The 17,338-nt window shown below is 36.0% G+C and overlaps 1 protein-coding gene across 2 annotated transcripts in view; it reads left to right on the forward strand.

Annotated features, from left to right (window-relative positions):
• The window catches only part of LOC110382813 (uncharacterized), a 44,459-nt gene extending 27,497 nt beyond the window's left edge, over positions 1-16,962 (forward strand). For both annotated transcript variants that reach the window (XM_049842520.2, XM_049842521.2), the window contains exons 2-7: positions 5,353-5,468; positions 6,497-6,631; positions 7,558-7,711; positions 12,394-12,611; positions 14,630-14,743; positions 14,933-16,962. In XM_049842520.2, coding sequence (XP_049698477.1) covers positions 5,353-5,468; positions 6,497-6,631; positions 7,558-7,711; positions 12,394-12,611; positions 14,630-14,743; positions 14,933-15,163 — 968 coding nt within the window. In that variant the 3' untranslated portion in view covers positions 15,164-16,962. The remainder of the gene's footprint in view (positions 1-5,352; positions 5,469-6,496; positions 6,632-7,557; positions 7,712-12,393; positions 12,612-14,629; positions 14,744-14,932) is intronic.
• The last annotated feature ends 376 nt before the right edge of the window (positions 16,963-17,338 follow it).

Raw genomic sequence — 17,338 nt, forward strand, 5'->3', positions numbered from 1 at the left:
GTTTTAATAAGAAAACTGTTGTTTAGAAGGCTTCTTTCTGTTTTTCCTTATCTTCAATGTATTGGTATTTTTTCCGCCAGCCGTTAAGATCGTGTCGACGGTTTTTGATTACATTGTGGCACGCATGGGCGCGCGTGATCGACGCGGGATTTTCTGCTATATGCATTGTTTTTTCAATCAACTGCAAGATTCAATTGCAGGAAAATGAAGGCATCGAAATAACAACATGCTATGCTAACTTTAACAATATTGTAAATTCGAGTTACTAATGCTGCATGTTTGTCATGCTTTCACGGTAAAACCACAGATCTGTCTAGACGAAAGTGTGTGCGTAAATTGAACCCTAAAGTCGCTTTAGGATTCAATTTTCATTCAGATGCAACCAAATTAGTATCCTCAAGAAGCAAGTAAGCCTTCAAACAAACAAAATACTTTCACTGCAGTTCAACATAAACATGAAACAAGCGCATTTCAAACGTTATTTTAGTTTATCGCAAATCAAACTGGGTGGTGATAAATACAGAACAAACTCGCTAGCTAACACAGACCCACTAACCTAATCTAGCCCAGGCCACAATAGTAAGGCGGCCGAGTGATTTCGACACAGCACCATTGCGGATACCGACTCATTGCTCGTAAAACGATATTAGTCATAGCATGCTGTTAGATTTATGTTCCTATGTGGGTTTGTTACACCGAGATTATTTAAATATGTCAACTGATACTTAACAGATTTTGAGGGAAACTTTTTCATGGTTTGGCTAAAAAAAAAAAGGCGAAATACGACTTGATGCCCGATTTATGAATGAAACTCCACGGTCGAAAATACCACTCTACATTATATTTTAAATGGTCATTCATTCCTCTGGTATTGCAAATTTTATATTATTTCCTACATTTCCTTCCTGTAGTTTTACTAAACAATTCGAGGAAAACCGCCATTTTGTTGTTAATTATCTCAAAAAACACCTCCCATTTTATTAAAACACAATTAAGATAATAAACACAAAACCACGTATGTAATTACAAAGACATTGCAAGTGTGACGTACATAATCATCTGCTGTAACAGTGGCGGATAAAACACGTTGACCTTTTTTATTTCGTCACGTTTCGAACGCTAGCGTGGCCACATTAATTTAGGCTAACATCGCTATAACTTCCTCGACTCTTTGTTTAGAACTAAGATACGTCATTACTTTACTTTACAACAGGATAACAACACACTAAAGTCTAAAAAGTCGGCCGACAGTTGACGCAATGGTTGGCATTTGTTTTTGATTCCAATAGAAGTTTTCAGTCCATGATACCGGCTAAATACTTGATCTTTGTCTTCATACTGATTTATGAGCCCAAACAAACTATTAGCCGACTAAAAGTTTGCAGTCTCCGGGTACGCGCTAATCCTTTGTTGTTGACGCAATCATCAGTTTATAAAAGTTTGCTATGCACATTGCATTCATGAACTTTGCACATCAATATTATGTAAGTGCACACCATTTGTATTCTGCCGACTTATCAATTAATTGTTATGCTTCGTTAGCAACTGGAAGTGCAAAGTTTATATTGTTTTGTTCTAATATTATAATATACATATTTTGCACTTTAAGCTTGCATAAGTTTTATAGCCTAATAGCGGTTACGTGATATTTCATAACTTTCATAAATCAGCTTTATAGGTACTATAAAATAGGTTAGTATAAATGCTATAAATCTAAGACTTGCATTAATATTGTTATGAACTTACTCAATTTAACATCATTGTTATGTAGGTACATAAATAATATAAGAGTTGTAAAATATTGGGTTGTTAAACCACGGTCTATATGCATCTGTTGTGAAAAGATATCCACATTTCCCTACATATAAATTACTAGCTTTTGCCCGCGACTTCGTTCGCGTGACTTGCGGCAGATTTATGGTTTGACCAATAGATGGCGGTATATGTCCGGAATAAATTTTATTTTTATTTTTGTATTTCTTTGTAATAAAAACTATCCTATGTCCTTTCTCAAGTTCCAGACTATGTCTGTACCAAATTTCACACAAATCAGTCCATTAGTTTAGGCGTGAAGAAAAGACAGACAGACAGAAAGACAGACAGACAGAGTTACTTTCACATTTATAATATTAGTTAGGATGACATAAGTAGGAATGTGCCTCATACACGTATAGGCATATGAACTGCAAGCCAGTTAGAAATAACTGTGTCATAATACCACGATTAAACATACACTCGACAATGTCCCCGTCTGAAATAATAAAGCGAACATAAGTTATAACAAAGATCCAATTAATCGGTGTCTCAATGTTCAGTAATTAATTACTGCTCTATTATAATGCAATAATGTTTTCTTGTACTTAGGATTTATCTATTAAACTCAGGTATAAAGCCGACTAACAAGGGCAGTTTCATAACGAAGGACAGTTTCAGACCTTCCTGTAAATCGTGTCAATGCAAGCACTAGAAATCGATATTAAAGTATCGATACAGATGTTGCTCCACACGCAACAAGGATACGGCCGCATAGGAAATCAGTGTAGAGTTACTTGCAACTTGATATTCTTGAGAAGACTTTGTAACTAGAACGGAGGTAATGTTGGAGTCCAGAGACTACAGATCACTGTTGTTCAGTATTCGTTGCACAAGCAAACGCACCAAAGAGAATTTGTAAATACATCTAAATTGCAGATCTCGCGGCTGAATTTAGAATCTTTGCAGGCTTCTAACAATTCTAGAATAAATACAGAACGTGAGATAAGGAAACCAGATTGTAGGAATGGTAATAAAAAAATCTTAACTGTCAATTAATATTCAAGAGCGCCTACGTATGCACATAATAAGATAACCGGTTAGCTGAAACCAACTATGGAAGTGGTGGCTCAGACTGACGTTCAGAGGTAAATTATTTATTTAAACATAACTCAGTATGACGGAATCGCGCTATTGTATTGCCTTGAACCCCGACCGATACGTTGAGATAAGAAAATGAGTATCGAAACACCGAATTTGTGAATACACGATAGCATTATGATAAATGCTTTGGAAGTAATTAATTCACTATGTAATAATGACGTGTTCTATGAATACTTGATAACAAAGCGAATAATCCTAGATATTGTATGACATGTTTCTATGCACAACTTAACCTTTATTGCGATTGGCTGAAATACATTCAGGCTGAATTACAATTTTAGAGAGCAATCTTAGATAGTCATGCAAATGTGATCCTAGTTCAGCGATCCAAGTCAACCATATTCCTTTAAGTTTTGTGCAAGTCGTCAATAGAGTAGATCCGAAAACATGAATAAAAATTGATTGCCTCCATCCTGTATTCTCTGTAAACAAAATGTTTCACAAGAAACAGTTACTGAAATATCCGAATAACTGTACCTTAGAATATTTCGAAGTGTCGTCGTGCAGTTACAAGGCAATCTGTTCGTGTTACAACACAGTTTATGTTTCAAGCGCCCCACGCAGCGACGAACTCGTATCAAATGTGGGACAGCACTCATTCCCAATATAAAATTAGAACAGATTATGTAATATTATATTGTATTTATAAACTTAGCGGCATTAAATTTGGTTCAGTTGAACATAGTATAAACTTTTTTAATAAAGGAAACTCTATAGTGGCGACACTATACCTCATCCAAAATTAATTGTGCATACTTCATTTATTTCTTCTTCATATTCACTAAGTTTAATGTTAAGTTTATTGATGACAAATATAACTGAGTTGCAACGTATTTTCTACTTCTATGAAATAGAGGAAAACATCTGCATCATCCGTCTATTACAAACACATAATGAAAAGTCCTCGAGTGACGTCGTGAGAACATTGTGCCTATATATTTATGTTATACACAGCATTTGTTTATTGTTAACAATCCATGAATCAGTTGAAGTCGTGAAAATCCAATGCAGAAGAAAATATATGACTCATTTATGAGCAACTGCGACCATAAACTATGATAACTCTAATGAATTGGTATTCAGAATGAGGTTTATTGTCCATAAACCTCTATGATGCATTCTGGATGTACGTAGACGTTAATTTACTATTGTAAACGGTATTTATTTATGATTCGAGTGAAATGTTAACGCTAACAAGTCGGTGGGCGTTGTGACGTCAGACAGATGACGGTCGCCGTTAAATCTTATCAATTCTGTGGTTGACAGTTGAATATGCCACTGCCACAATGGTGAAATCGTTAGTAGTAAAAAAAAGATTCCTTAAACGTCATTTACCTACGTAACTAACAGACGGAATGTAAAACATTTGTTTTGTCTATGCAATAACTATTAGATGAAGAATAGCCAACATTCTAGCATTTATAACCTGAAGTCACGGACTAGTCATTTTTACTAGTCCATACCTGAAGTATGAAATATCTCTTCGCTAATCATATCTGTTATTGTTTACTTAATAACAATCGAAACACCCGCATTTCGAAGTCAGCACAAACGTATATATGCCATCGGCAGAACGGTGTCACGGTCAGACCTTCGGCTAACTCAGTACGTATGTACAGACAGCCGTATATTTTATTCATATTGCACAAGACGAGGTGAACCGCCATTTTGCATGCAACATCTTTCTGGTCAACGCTTACTTTAATGTAATTCCGCGTATCGACGTAAAAACCCTGCATAGTGCAAGACGTTTCGTGTTTTCCATTATGTTTGCCAGCTTCTAAACTAAGTGGCTGAGGAAAATACTTATGTATGGAAATGACGGTTGAAATAGAGAAATCCTGGCGAAGCTACATGAAAACACACCTAGGAAAATATATCTAATATGCATTATATATCTCATTAAAAGTCCTAACATATTTAAACCACATACAACACGGATATTTATGTACATACCAGGAATAGGTACAATCACTATACATACAATAATTATCATTCACAATACCTACGCTTTTGTTATTATGGTTTCCATACCATGACATGGCAATTATTATAACATTCCTGTTCCACTTTAATTATCACATTTATCTCGATACATTATCGTTTACTATATCGAAGGGCCAGTTCAATAGCTACTCATATAATCGGTCAATTAATTACGCAATATATAAACAGAGAATAACTTTGTCATGATACGTCATGTCGCCTTATAAGTATTTGAAAAATGGGTCAACATTTTCGAACCTACAGTAAATCCTCTTTCTCCATTCGTTCGGGTAAAAAAGAGGTCCTTACACATTTTAAATTTCGAATTTTCTCCGTCATAATAACCAACCTGGCTGAAAATTATCAGAACATATTCCCATTTAATTCGGTTTGGTAGAAAGGTAGAAAGTTAAATGTACGAGTTGGTAAAAGAATATATGTTCGTTTCAGGTACCGATGTCTGCCCTATGAAGTCAGTGCTGAGACGCATTGGACAGCAGCTGTTCACTGCGCTCAGCAGCAAAGGGCTTGCTGTTCTCGTCAACCATGGCATTGCTGACGAGAAGGTGAGCATTAACCGAGGGCCCCGGGTCAATGACCGGGGTTTCTCGGCTTTGAAATGACGCATTAGGCAGGCAGACAGCTACTATCAATTTCCTGAACAATTATATGTATAGCTATCAACTAGTTACATGTTTACTGGGAAAGGGATTTCAATTTTAAACCTACATTAAGCAAAACCTATTTGGTATCAATGTTGCCATAGCAAAATTGATTCGTAAAAGGAAAAACAGAAGGAAGGAAGAAATAGTTTTATCTAAAAACGCATCAAGGCGTTCTTTTCCTGTTGAACTGGAAATGGTTATGTTTCAAGGTATGAGATGACAAGATGCAAATGTTGATGAAGGCTGCATTCCTCCTATTTGTTCTCTTCTCCTTATAATATTTATATTCTCTAACTTGAGAGAAGTGATCGTTTCACTTCGCTAATAAAACCTTATTTTGTACTAAAAAAACTCCCAAATTGACCAACTACGTCGGGGTCGGGATCGGCTTCCAGTCTAACTGGATGCAGCTGAGTACCAGTCTTTCTGACTAAACCGAGGCCCTGTTTTACAGCAAATCATGAAACACTTGAACTGTGGTTAATCGATATATTTTATAACTAGAACCACTTGTCAAGGCAAACACTACTGTAATATCTATAGGCATACTTTATGTTTAGTTTAAAATATAGAAATATCTTATCGTTTAATCTTGACAAGTTGACATACACATTTGATCAAGGTTTCTCTTAGGAAAGACCTTATTTATGTATTAAAATAGCATTGAAAACAAAACAAGCAAAAATGTTGACAAACAACATGTTAAGGTCAAGTAAAACAATGAAGCATCGGCAGTTTTGTTCGCGGACTCTAAAGACTTTAACACCTACAATGTCCTTATAGACTTAAAGAGCCTAGTTCCATCTTATCTTAGTAATCTTTAAGGCCAGTGATAAATATTGTGTGACACCAAAAAGTATAAGAATGTTCTTTTTTAATTTTTGGTATGCAGATTAGCATTTTGTGACCTGAATGTCTTGGTGTTTCAGTTGAAGGCGGTGTATGCGGATCTGGACAACTTCTGCGCTTTGCCGGAGGGTAGCCAGGCCCAGTACCTCTGCAACCCCGTGAGCAACCATGGTTACGTGAAACCAGGGATGGAACAGTTTGATGCCACTAAGAAGGTACCTACATATAAGAATTGTAAACAAAGAATCTTCGAAACAAATTCCAGCATCATTATTTTTGTCCGCAGTGTTTTTATTTTATTATGTCTAACATTACAGCTACAAAAAGTTCAGATTTTTTCGGTGTGCTTAAGTTATAAATAATCATCACAACTAGAATATTCTCTTATTACCGTATATGAATAACAGTAGATATTACGTTTTTTTTTGGTACTGTGCAAATGATTAATAAATTTTATTTCCTCCTTGTATTGTATTGCACAATATTTCCCACGAACGATCTCTGCTATACATACGCCATCTAGCGGATAAATCATGAATTAGCGTAACCCGAAAACCTAGACGGACTTTCTCCGCTCATTGTCACTACTTAGCACAATGTAACTGAATGTTAAAGCATCTCACGAAACAAATGGAGCAAATATTTCTAGGTCATTGGAGACGAATCGCATTCAATGCAGATGCAAAACTAGATTTAGCTTATTTGAAATGCACGTTCGTCTTTTTATGTGGGTAAATGTAAGTCATTATTAAGGCTCGTGAGTATCTCGTTAATATTAAATTCCCATTCACTCGGTCTAACCCCCTTTTCCTCTGATTTTGAAGCCCTATGGTACAGGGTCTATAATAGGGCTCCGCAAATTAGACACGTGACAACTGGCCGCTTTAGTTATGCAAGATTATGTTAAACAGAAGCATAAAAAATGAAACACAAGTTTATCTGAAAACTAACGAAGTTTAAACCACATTAGCTTCTGAGGTGGCTTCTTTTCCTAGTATTTTTTTTCTGTTTCTCCTTTCTTTAATAAACTCTCAAAGCATAAGGTAAAAGTCGGCCGAGAATCACCCATAAGCAGCCTCGTCCCATGTCATATGACTATTCCTTACACACAAATTCCTAACAAAATGTTCCCCTCGTCCAGGAATTGCGTCACTCATTCAACATCACCACGTTGTCCGCCTCATCGATGCCAGCTCAGGAGGATGTTCCTGAGTTCACGAAGCACGCCGTGCCTCTAGCGCAGGACCTCACCAACTTGTCGCGGGTTGTTCTGCAGGCACTCGCTTATGCTATGGGTAAGTTTTCTATACTAATATTATAAGGTCTGGAACTTGTGAACTAATTTTAAAAAAGCTGTTGGTATACTACACTTACCTCGGGCATATCTGTATTTTCTAAGAACGGGAAGTAGTTTCCAAGGGACGCGGGCGGATCCGTGGGCAACAGCTACGATATGAGTACTATAGTGGCAAGTTAGCCGGATTCAATAAGGACTGTGGATTAAAATTGTACGGATTACGGACTGACGTGTAAATCCAAAACACTGTATCTCAAAAGTACCTTTTTCGTGTAAAGGGCTATTAAAACTTTTTTTGATTTTTGGTTTGTTTTCTTAATATATTAAAAATAAAGTATATAGTAATAGGTACCAAATTATAGGCATTTTTACGTCTAATCTAACCATCTTAATTTTACAACCATACGATCCATACAATAAGACTTAACTAAGTAAACGTGTATTGCCCCAATAAAACTAAGATTTATTTATCCGATTGTTTGAGCAGAACACTGTATATTTAGTTACAGTGTATTGGTTTTATGAGAACAGAGCCAATGGATCATACAAAAACACTGTATTTTCAAATACAGTGTATTACCTTAACAATAATAAGTATTTATGAGGATGTCCGAATGAATTTACATTGACAATTTTAAATACTTACAGTTACAAAGTGTTATAGGGGTGTTAAATTTTGTTTGGGTCCACTTATGTCAAAAATAATAAAACAGAATTTACATTAAAAATTATTTATTTGTTATAATAAAATGAATCAAATCTTACATTATAATCAAACGAAAAATTACAAATAAAATCAAACATTTCAAAAATAAAATCAAAAATACTTGAATAACAAAAGCTCAACTTAGACTTCTCCAAACATCAATTATTATTTCTTAATTCTTACTTATTTCTTAGGTAGAATAACCGTTGCAGTAAAATTAAAATTAACATAACAAAACTAAAAAAAATGCAAATTAAATACAAAAAATTCAATAATGAGATCAAGTTTTTATTAGTAATCAGTCTGTAAATTACTTAGAAGTTATATTAAATCAGTATCAATGTGTTCGTCAAGATCGGGTGATTCCGAGACAACAAGATTTTCATAAAAAAATGTTCTTGTTTGAGGTATTGACTTGCACAAGTCTAATAACTCTTTTTTTTTAATCTCGCTAATACCTCTGGGTTGACTCTCCTTAGGTATGTCTTCCAAAAGATCATTTACTCCGTTTGATATTTTTGCCCGCAATATTATTTCTATTTTCTTTTTCAAAAAAAATATCTCTTTAAATTCAGCATTGTAATCATTCTTAACAAATATTGTTACATTATTTCTTCTAAATTCGATTACTTTAAGGTTATGTATGTTATATTCTTTGGGAAATGCTACTTTGGAATCATTACTAAACATTATCATATTTTGGTGACCTAATAAGTCGACTTGCATGTTTTTTCGTGAACTTTTAATTGTACATATAAAATCATCTATATCGTAGACTTGTCCCTTAGATTTCAATTTTTGTGATTGCGGCGTGTACAGCATCAGCGGCCATAAAGGTGTGTCCTGGTTCAAAGTATTCCAGAGTAATTTTGTCTATATTTGTCATTTTATCATTAATAACTCTTATCAAAGCAGACAATAGTATCTTATTTTTATTTTGTGCATTACAATTATCCAAGAAAAATGTTACGGACTTCAGGTCTCTGCAATATTTTCTAAGAAAATGGGTGTACGTAGAAGCAACATTGTGAGCTTTTCTACCACTTTCTCCCTCATGCCAAACGGCACAGACAGCCTGTTTGTTTTTCCCGGAGGCACAAATGATTCATTGAAAAGTACGAGTTTTCTTGAAAAAGTATTCTTTTGTAGTTAACAGTGGCATACAAATAGCTTTTGCATATCTACAGTATACAGCACGTCTCGTCCTTCTGAATTTTCACACTTTTCTTCTATTGCTTTCAAATCTCTTCTTGAATCTCTTTTGTTTTCTAAATGTTTGCCTATATCTATACAGTCAGTACAATTACACGGTAGAGGTAATGCTTTATGTTTTACCTCGTGGTTTCTACATTTTGTACAAATATCTTGAGCTGGCTCTGCTGTAGAAAGATTGAGCTGTTTGATCATCTGGTGAAAATGTGCCCAACTACAAACTTTCAGGTTTTCTCTTGACAGTATATTTGAAATTCTTTGTATATGGATGTAAAATTCACGCCTACTGGCAGATATTTTCTGTTAGGCGCATGTTTTATATTATAGTGTGATGGCATAGGATTATACTTTAATATAAAATTCTTCATTTCGTCTTCGTACTCCGCAGAATAAGCATTATAAGGTGTGTGACGACCTCTGGGATCAGGAGCAGCACTAATTTTAGGATTTTTATTTCCACTCAAGTGATTTTGTTTTAGAACAGCCTGGACTGCTTCATCGTTACTGTATCCTAAGGTATTTAAAAAAAATGTTTTGCATACCTTGAACTCATTAAGAGTCCATGTCAAAGTGTTGTGTCGCCTTGAGGTAGGACCAGCCGTTTTGGTTGCCGTGGACATTTTATGCACCTGTCTTGATAAGTAATCCCGTCGTCTCTGTCTGTCCATACTCCAAAACTGACTGTGAATGGTCTCTCTGTTGGATTCAGAGATGTTAACAGAACAGTTTTTTTTGCAGTTTTGGCAAGAAGGTCTCATGGGATGCTTTTTTGCTTGATTTTCCAAAATAACGTTAGGGTCTCGGCATCTTTTGACTGGTGGAGAATAAGTTTCTTCTAGTGTTTCACACGGAAATACAGCACTTGACGTATCGAGACACTCTACGTTGGAAGTAGAAGAGGGCGCCGCGTCTACATTAATTACGGGTCCAGTATCAGAATGGAATGATGGACTCTCTGCGCAGGGTTGGCTACTTAAATCCTTGCATAATTCTTGATTGGTACTAGAAGCAGGTACGGGTAATAAATCAACGTAGTTGACGTCGCCACCAAGATTGTCGGCAATACACTCATTTATTTGAGATTCACTAAGGGGTATCAAGGGGCTTATATTACGTGAATCGAATGCATATGTGGAACAATCATATTCAATGCTACCACAATCGTATGATGTATTGATACCAGGACGCTCCTTATTAATGCCGGTGATATTCTCTTTTTCATTCAACACACTGTTTAATTCTGAAGCCATTGTGGTACATGATGAGTTGTTGTGATGTTGTTTATTGCTTTGTGACAATTTCACTAATAATCTATTTCGATACCCACTCATTGTTATTATTTATAAACTCGTTTAAACGCACAAACGAAAATCTATCGAAAGTAGGTACGCGCCATCGATCAAAACACGCGCGTCCGAGCAAGCAATGATTCACGACTGACTACTAACCGTTGAGCCCTCGCTCCACCCCCCGCGCGTCTTGCAAGTATTACGCGCAGAGAAGTGTCGCCGCGCGCGGCGTGTCAAGATTGTTTGGGTATCGAAAACACTGTATCTAAAGCTTTCGGCTATTCGCGCGTAAAATGTTTTGCCAACACACTGTAACTTCAATTACAGTGATATGCCAAACTAAACCATAAATGTAACTAAAATACAGTGTTTTTTAGGTGCTCCTATCTCCTTCTATGTACTTTAAAATGAAAAAGTAATATTATAGAGATATGTAACTGCCTCGAAGGAATCAAATGAGCGCTATTAAGGCAAAAGACTGTAACTCGAGTTACAGTGTTTTGGATATACACGGTAGCGGAGCTCTGGCTGGTTTTAGTAATGGGTGCAAAAGGCTTTTTAAATGAAACTGGTAACATTTTTAATTTTTTGAATAGTTCAGTATTTCTTGGTTTTGTAATTACCGAGGTATTCATTATTTGTGGGTACTGCCAAAACAATCGTATAATTTTGGTACTTATTTAAAATCCTTATCTATTCTTCACATGTTATGTTGTGGCAGTCCCCGTTCTATTTAATATGGTTTCTAGATGCTTGAATAAAAATTCACCGTTAAAGTCATTGAGACTGATTAGGCAATACGAGTTTGTTAAGTTTTGCTAATGATCCTCGTTTTCTAGGTTAATTGCCTTTTTTCTTATTAAAACCAAAACGAAACGCTGATAATAGTGTTTCAAAGAATTTCTTAAAAATAATATTATTGTTTGAAATTCGCAAATAGCATGCTGTTTATGTAAGACTGATAGATAATGTAGAAACTGATAAATTCAACATAACAAATTTAAAAACAAACAATTAGGTAACTCTGGAACAATCGTAACACTCTTTTTACTTATGCAATATTGACTGATTATGAATGAACAATGAATCGTGCCATACGCATAGGCAGGTACTTGCAAACAAAATACATAATTATTGTTCTCGCTAAATTTAATGGCGGTTTGCAACTAACTTCCGAGCACAGGTACGCGAATGTGGTCATACCTGCCTATATACCATACGTATCTTAGGGTGCGTCTTCACGATGCAAGTAGCTTACGCATATTGAGGCACATGCGCAGGTAACATGCATTTTAAAAATGTGTGGATCTAGCGACTCGTGCATGTACCAAAGCAAGATACACACCCGCGTGCTCTGTAGCGCGAGCGCGGGTCACTTGCGCATATTAACTTGCTCCAGCTACATGCACGTGTAGAAGCACCCTTACCTTTAACATTGATCTAGTCAACTAAATTCTCTATTCCTCTTTCCAGGAGTGACTCCCACAGCACTCCTAGCGTGTCACTCCGGCATGCTCATGGCGGAGGGGCGCAACCCTTCAGCGATGCGACTGCTGTACTACCCGCCGGTACCCCCTGAGGATGTGGGTCCCTGCTCCCAGAGTGACGTCGTGCACTACACGCGGTGCGGGGCCCATGCTGATTACGGCACCTTTACGCTGTTGGCGCAGGACTCTGAGGGTGGACTTGAGGTAAACATTATTTTCTTGTTTTAATAGAGGATAGAGAGTTAGCGGGATGTTGTATTGAAATTGCAAGCCGGTTTTTAAGAAGAAAAAAATTGTACCAATAAGAAGAAAAATTATAAACTTTATTTAAATAAGATATATTTATAAAACCTTAAACTACTTTACTAAAAATAAATACTATATACAAAAATAACCTAACTTTATTGTATCAATAAAGAAGAAGAGAAATACTGTACTTAGTAAAATACGGGAACAAATATAATGACCACCATAAAATGCTTTGATACCCTTAGTTTTGTAACCAGAAATATCTACTGAACACCAGAAAAATAAAGTCTAAAAATGTAATAGTACCAGCAATTTTAGTCACGACTTCACTTTAAATTGTATTCGACCACCAAATTTAGTAAATGATCACCAACTCTTGACGACCAAATTAATGTATTATTTTTGCCTAAATAAGTCACTGTGATTGCCATAAAATGTAGGCTTATTACCAAATAAAGTATTATGATGCCATATTAAGTTGTGTCCGGCTTGCAATGCATGCGTGAGTGTCAGTATGACGAGTAAAATTGGGAACAGGGCAGGAGAAAGAAGAAGAAGAATGTGTTTCTCGATACACTCCCTCGAAAACACACTCTTATCGCACTGTTTAAAGGCATGCAATAGACAATTTTCCACCCTAGTGCAGGAAAAAGGTCCCCATAATGTTATTACATTTATTGTATCAGGCCGAACTTATTTTTTTGGAGTCAGTTTACTTAAACAGGATAGCAAGATGTAAAAACTTTGATTATCATTTTATATTAAAACGCTGGTATAATTTTGATGATCATTTACTACTTTTGGTGATCATTTACTACTTTTGGGATAACAATGATTTATTTGGACTCATTTTGCTTAAATAGGATAGCAGAATTTAAAAACTTTGGTTATAATCTTACTTTAAAATGGTGGTTTAATTTTGGTGATCATTTACTATTTTTAGCTTACGCATGATTTATTTTGGAGTAATTTCACTTAAATAGGATAGCAAAGTGTTAAAACTTTGGTTATAGTTTTACATTAAAATGCGAGTTTCATTTTGGTGATCATTTACTATTTTTGTCTGCTATTTGTTACTATATCTGGTGATCAGTTAAACATAAGCCGTTTTGTATCCAGAAATATCTACTGAACACCAGAAAAATAAAGTCTAAAAATGTAATAGTACCAGCTATTTTAGTCACGACTTCACTTTAAATTGTATTCGACCACCAAATTTAGTAAATGATCACCAACTCTTGACGACCAAATTAATGTATTATTTTTGCCTAAATAAGTCCCTGTGATTGCCATAAAATGTAGGCTTATTACCAAATAAAGTATTATGATGCCATATTAAGTTATGTGTCCGGCTTGCAATGCATGCGTGAGTGTCAGTATGACATAGTAGTGACAGGGGAAAATGGAAGAAAATGACATATTGCGCCGACCCCAAGTAAAATTGGGAACAGGGCAGGAGAAAGAAGAAGAAGAATGTGTTTCTCAATACACTCCCTCGAAAACACACTCTTATCGCATAATCGCACTGTTTAGTTAGAGGCATGCAATAGACAATTTTCCACCCTAGTGCAGGAAAAGGGTCCCCATAATGTTATTACATTTATTGTATCAGGCCGAACTTATTTTTTTGGATACTGCGAATTTGAATCAAAATTGTTCTTATCAAATCAAATTGCGGGTTTACCCAAATTACCTATCTATAATTTAAAACTTTGTTGATTCATGGAAAACACGCGACATGTATAAGTCTAGATCGATGTGACTAATTTCATAATGCATTTACAATTACTGTTATTAAGTTTATCAACACAATAATTTAGATATTTATGGGTAATTTAGAATCATCATTACGGTTAATTTGGCATAATAATGTCATGAAATTACGATATTATCAAAAAAATCGATAACCTACAACCAAAATTATTGTTGTGGATTTTTCCAAAATTATAAGTTGACATTATTTTGATTTCCAGGTGAAGTTGAACGGCAGTGACAAATGGCAGAAAGTGGGACACCTACCGGGGGCTATCCTCGTTCAGTCAGGAGAATTCCTCGCTACTTGGACTGCCAACCTTCTACCAGCACTCGTTAGTATCCATTTATTACCATAATAATTATCCTGCCTTTATCCCAACCTTATTTGGGGTTGTCTCAACGTGCTTCGCCAATCATACTTCTTTACCTGACTTCGTCTCGCAAGTAGCATACTTTCCATCCATATCCTATATAAGCTGATCCTGTAAATACGCTTCCATAACATGATTTGTTGTGCCCAGGTGCACCGCGTGGTGGTGCCGACGGGAGCGTACGCGCGCGCCCGCGGGCGTCACTGCGTGGCGTTCTTCTGCCACCCCGACAAGGACGCCGTGCTGCCGCCGCTGCCGCTCCGCGCCGTGGCCGCGCCGCCGCCGCCCGCCTTCACCCCGCACACGCACCTCACGCTGCACAGCCGCCTGCTCAGCGCCGCGCATCACCTGCAGAAACGCTTCAGGGAAACGTACGCGTGACTAGCGCACGGCGGCCACAAGCGCGGCTCACTCAACGTCGACAAGACGCAGCTCGCGCGCCGCCACACCGCACCTTAACTCCAGCGGTTACGGGCCATTTTCCTTTGATATTACGCACAATGCACTACGCCGCTGTTAGTCGTGAGAAATCGACTTTTGACACGGTTGTCTCACGATATTTTCAGCCAGATATGGTGTAAATTTTGGTGAAACAAAAGTTTATTTAGGTATTGAATCGGCGTTAGGTTTATCGTACTTATTGTATTTTATATATTTTTCCCTGCAGGCTTAAAAAAACAATTGTGAATAAGACCGTATTATTCCAGTTCACGATTATAACCGCTTTAATTATGTAGAAACAGACTGAAGGATATAAAAACTGAGGACAATAGAACAATGCGCATTTCGTCCCATCGTGTTAGTTGTCATTTGCATTTAAATAAAGATGGAACTCTCACGGAATCCTTACCTACCGCATTATACCAACGCGTAGCGGTGAACAAAAATGAAACGCATTTTCCCAGATGATACAATTTTGTAGTTGATTGTTAACTGTTACGACATAATTAAAGCGAGTAATAATCCATAGGTACCTAAAAAAAAAAAGTACTTATAGCTTTTTATACTGACTACTTAATAATTCCCAGATTGTATAATCTTGAAAACAAGCTTATTTAAAGTAAGTAAATTAAAAAGTCCTTGCCAAGAGTAATTATAATAATCATAAAATTGTGTTTTCATCATGATCACGAATAGTCACATTTTTGATGACTGAAGACTTATTTTATATTCATTCCCTGAAAATTGCATTTTAGCAAGCGTGTGTCACTCCATTGAAGTGTGTAATATATTTCATCAGCTTTCGCCAGATTTTACTAGCTTATTCTATGGTAAAGGCTGACTTGCATTACCGTTCACTAAGCCCTATTGCCGCTAAAAATACTGCTCACTGTGCACTACGCTTGACAGTGACAGAATGACATTTTGACAGCAAGCTATTTATCATTAATAGGATTTATGGTACAGTAGTGCAAGCCGACCTTAATATCTTGTTAGCAATTAGCGGCGTGAAGTCAAACTATATAGTATTCTGCTTTAATTCTATAATCATCTTCGTAAACGTGTTCTTGCTATAGCATTTTATAATTTTTACAATTAAGTATAAAGTATAGTTTTTTTTTATTCTATTTATTATACACTGTCCATTTTCACGACTACTTATTGCATTTTATTAAGTAAATCGTGTGATAATTTTATAGCTCAATTTTATATCTGTACTTAAGTATACGATGATATTGTGTTCGAACATCGAAAGTATGAAGAGTTAACTAATACAATTTCTGAGTAGTTGTGTCAGATGACGATCAGTACTTAAAGACCCAGTTACGTTGATACTTAAATGAGACTTAAATGAATGTATTGAGAAGGTATTATTAATGTCATTATAGTTTGTGTGTCCCAATTATATAAATAAATTAACAGAAGCCTGATTTGTTGGTATTCTCGATGTGTAATTAAGAGTAACATATGGGTACAAAAATAAATACAACTGTAAACACCTACAATTCTTTGATAGCAAACATTAGGCGATCTGTTAACTATAAATAATTTAATTTAAGTAGGTAATAAAAATATTAATTTGACATTATTGATAACTTGATTGACAGAAGAGAATATTACAACGACAATTGTTGAACCGTACATTACCTCTGTTTATGCAATGTTCCTGTCGGAATGAAGGTTGACTTGAAACACATCGAAAAAATAGTGAAATTAAATATTATTCTGATTAAGATAAATGTTTGTTTTATTTCTAAGTAGAAGATGAAGCACATCCACAAAAACTACTGCATCTGACGAACATATACAGACAAATGTTGATAATGTAATGACCAATCCATCCAATCATTCATCCCAATCTCTCTACACTAGCGCTATTACGTAAACAATAGGTACAAGTAATGGTTCGTGTCTTTAACTTAAACTTGTCTTTACACACTACCATATGTCTAGATAATTGCTAGGTACCTTTGCTATAAATCTACTCTAATAAAGTTACTACGAATTTGCAGCGTTACAAACTACTACTACTACACGAGAAGTAGACAGTCGTAGCCACAGACCCACAGGCCTATCTATACCATAGACCTAAAGATGTTCGCCGCTACGACCGAC

The sequence above is a fragment of the Helicoverpa armigera genome, chromosome 5 (genome assembly GCF_030705265.1).
Source record: "Helicoverpa armigera isolate CAAS_96S chromosome 5, ASM3070526v1, whole genome shotgun sequence".
Classification (NCBI taxonomy): Eukaryota; Metazoa; Arthropoda; class Insecta; order Lepidoptera; family Noctuidae; genus Helicoverpa; species Helicoverpa armigera.